A 3,795-nucleotide genomic window follows, 5' to 3' on the forward strand; every position below is an offset into this window, starting at 1 on the left:
TATGTTTTGTTTTGCTCGTGATTATTTTACTCACATTATCATCATCATTTCATTACACCTATTTTTAGATTTCAAAAAGAAATTTTAAAATATAAGTAATATTCGGTATTTTGATCTTCGAGAGAATCGAGCCCTAACGTATTGGGTTCCGATTTTTTCGATGAATTTAAACAATCGAGATTACTCTTTTAAAAATGATAAAAAGCTCGTTATCGAGAATTTAATACGTTGTGTCCTAACGCATTGGATGTGACACGTTGTTTTCTCAAGACGAGAACTTTTCGAAATAAATGCAATATTCAATGTTTAAGATTTTGAGGAATTGTGCCCTAACGTATTGGGTTGAGATTTTTTCATTTGATTTAAATAATTGAATATTCTTTTAAACTTTATTACACGAACTTTTTCAAACTCAAGTTTTAAACGATATCGGGAATTAAAAAAGGATCGTGTCCTAACTTACTGGTCGTGATTCCTTTTCTAATCCAAGATAGTTAAATATCTTTTAAACAAAAAAGCATTTTTCATTCGCGTATCGAAAATTCGAGACATTATGTCCTAACTTACTGGATGTGATTCTCTTTCTCGAATAACGTGAAATATGCCCATTTTCCTGAAAATTTTCAACGTTTTAATACAAGGATCGTATTTTTAAAATTATTCTAAGTTCTCAATTTTCAACATTAAGACATTAAGTAATCAACTAGGTACCAATTTTGGGCGTATTGAGGGTGCTAATCCTTCCTTATGCGTAACCGACTCCCGAACCCGTTTTTCTGAATTTCGTGGACCAAACTTGTTGTTTTAATAAAATCAAACCGTTTATTAAAAACAACCATTTTTCGAGGTGATCCAATCACACCTCATAAAAAAGGATTGGTGGCGACTCCCATTTCATTTTTCACAACCCAAGTCGACCCCGTTTTCATCCAAAAATGGTGTTAACACAGGGTTTTAGCAGAAAATAACAAAGGGAGAAAATGTTAATGCAAATAGTTATTGCATCGTTTGTTGCAACGTGATGACACAAGAAGTTCAACAACAAGATCAAATTGATTTTTCACGACTTGGCAAATTTTGATATGTAATTATGAAAAATAATATTGCAACAAAATATGAGATAAATAGTTGAAAGTAGGAAACAAGAAAAATAAGAGTCCAAGCTATGCAAACGACTTCTAAATCAAGAGATGATTAAAGCTACAAAGATTGAATGCTTCGATTAAAGATAAATCAACAATCTTATCCCCATTTCATGGAAGCTGGAGTAATCAACTAAGCGAAGCTAATTTTGTTATTCTACTTTTAAGTTAGCTTAATATTGTTATTTTTATGAACATTTTGTTAGTGCAAAAAATAGTTGAATTACTTATAATCTGGATGAGTGTTTTACAGTCGAAGCAAGTATCTGAAAGAATGGATTCACATTAGAAGTGTGATAACGAAGCTACAACAGTTAAGTGATTGATTATTGTATTTTAATAATGGATTCATCTTTAAATAAGACCTTGAAAACGTAAATTTATATTAAATTACGTAAACATTTCATGATATCCTTTTCGTATTTGCTTTATTACTTATTTTTACAGATCCAACAAATTCATACCAAATATGTACGGAGAATGTCCAACATTCATATAAACCATTATCATTCATAAAGTTTGGAATTATACACTAATAATCAAAGTTGGAGCAATTATAGATTTAATTTAATTGATAGTTTGAGTTTAGGAATTATAAATAAAGTATAGATTTGGTTAATCCTAATATTTTTGTTGAAAAAGAAATTAAAAAGTTTTTGAACAAGATTCTGTCAAACTAGTCTCTTCATCACAAAAGCTAATAAAAGCAAACTTCAAAGTAGATTAAACAATAGAAACGTAACGTGCTTCACCTCATTGAAAATATAGCTCACGTGCCATGAAGTTGACAAATTTTGGTGTCGTCTATTAAGCCAACAAATTCACCCCTTTGTCCACTAGCAGCTTCACCCAATTCTTTACTGTTTTGAAGGAAACCCAAATTTGAACATGTTTTGTAATTTCCATTCAAATTATTCAACTTGAATTTAACTATAATATATAATCTTATAAAAAAACTATAAAATATAATAATTATTAGGATAATTATTTTTAAGAATAAAATAGCAACATGCTAAAATATAGTATAGAATAATTATTCTAAATATTAATAACAAAATAGAGTTTTCAATCCTGTCATATACAATCCAAACCAAGCACTTTTTTTTTTTTTTGCTAATGAAGCCTTAATTTAAACACAATGTTAAGGTTTTGTGAATTTTGAGATTCAGATTCCAATATCATGACTTTATGTAAATTATATCAAAGTTTTATTTTGATTCAAGTAAAATGTTTAATTGAGTTAGTGTCACAAGTCAATTCGATTCTAATAAAATAATTAAAATATTTTCGTAAATGTGACAAAATGTAGCCACGTATAAGCTCTTTTCTTTTCAATCTATTATGGTCTGTAATAATGGATTAATAATCCTATTTTAAATGTGAACACTTTCATTCTCTTCCTTTTTTGATCGAAATTTTAGAATCGAACCTACTAAGAAGTGACACCATAAAAGAGAGGAAAAGAAAAAGGGATTCTGAAAACTCCATAGCCATCACATTGACCATCCAGATACATTGGACAAAACAAACTTTCTGATAACCACGCGGAAACATTTCTCAGCCATTTAAAATTCCTTCATGTTTGTTTTAATTTTGTAGGACCCTACAGTACTGCTTTTAATTCCATAAATCAATTAATTTATCCATATAAAATGCTGTTCCCCAAACAAATATAAGCCATGCAGATAATACAAACACACATTTTTATTATATATGTTATGGAGGGTAGTAGTTCTAAGGGAAAGGAAGAAGGGGGCGAGACGACTCGATACCGAGGCGTACGAAGGCGGCCGTGGGGGAAGTTCGCGGCTGAGATACGCGATTCGAATAGGCACGGTGCTCGTGTTTGGCTGGGGACTTTTAACACCGCGGAGGAAGCAGCTCGAGCTTACGATAGAGCAGCTTATTCAATGAGAGGTCACTTGGCTATTCTTAATTTCCCGCAGGAGTATCCAATGGGTAGCGGCGGAGCTACCGCTTACCGTGGCTCGTCTTCCGCCGCTTCTTCTTCTTCTTCTTCGTCGTCGTCGATGGATCAAAGAGGGAAACAAGTGTTTGAAATTGAGTATTTGGATGATAAGTTGCTTGAAGAGCTTCTTGAAAATGAAGAGAAAAACAAGGAAAAAAAGTGAGTTGATGGGGCAAGAGGAAGAAGAGTGTTGTTTGGCTTCTTGGTTTGACTTGTCAACTATCTTGAATTTTTGCTTCTCCACAACTGATTAAAGCACTCATTTTCAGCAACGATAATAGCTTTACGTCAACTCCATTAATCATGAAGCTCGTTTCCTTTTTTCCCCTTTGTTCTTTTAAAAAAAATTTATATATATGCGCACATACTAATGTAGAAGACAATAGCTATAATGTGGATTATTACACCTCATGTCATTTCTATAACTTGAAATTATATGTCTTCCCTTTATCCAACTCCCCCCTTCTGAATAATTTAACATTAGTTTTGTTTTATATATATATATATATATTAATGAAGCCTAACATTTGGCTCATTCATTACGGGTGTAGCCCTATTTAAGATTGTAGTTTTATTTTGAAATTCTCGTTAAACTTCAAATTTTCTTTTAATTTTTAATTAAAATTTTTAAACTTTTAATTTTAATTAAAATTTTAATTAGACTCTAAAATTTAATGTCATGTC

At 31.1% G+C, this 3,795-nt stretch overlaps 1 protein-coding gene across 1 annotated transcript; it reads left to right on the forward strand.

The window, feature by feature from the left end:
• Nucleotides 1–2,809: 2,809 nt before the first annotated feature.
• Nucleotides 2,810–3,566, forward strand: LOC105796721 (ethylene-responsive transcription factor ERF096). Its single transcript, XM_012626513.2, has one exon. It carries the CDS (start codon nucleotides 2,822–2,824, stop codon nucleotides 3,272–3,274), a length of 453 nt encoding a protein of 150 aa, XP_012481967.2. The 5' UTR covers nucleotides 2,810–2,821; the 3' UTR covers nucleotides 3,275–3,566.
• Nucleotides 3,567–3,795: the final 229 nt, after the last annotated feature.

The sequence above is a fragment of the Gossypium raimondii genome, chromosome 3 (assembly GCF_025698545.1).
Source record: "Gossypium raimondii isolate GPD5lz chromosome 3, ASM2569854v1, whole genome shotgun sequence".
NCBI lineage: Eukaryota > Viridiplantae > Streptophyta > Magnoliopsida > Malvales > Malvaceae > Gossypium > Gossypium raimondii.

Bases quoted from the DNA above. Each gene is read 5' to 3' on its own strand.
- LOC105796721 (XM_012626513.2), top strand. From the start codon at position 2,822: ATGCAGATAATACAAACACACATTTTTATTATATATGTTATGGAGGGT.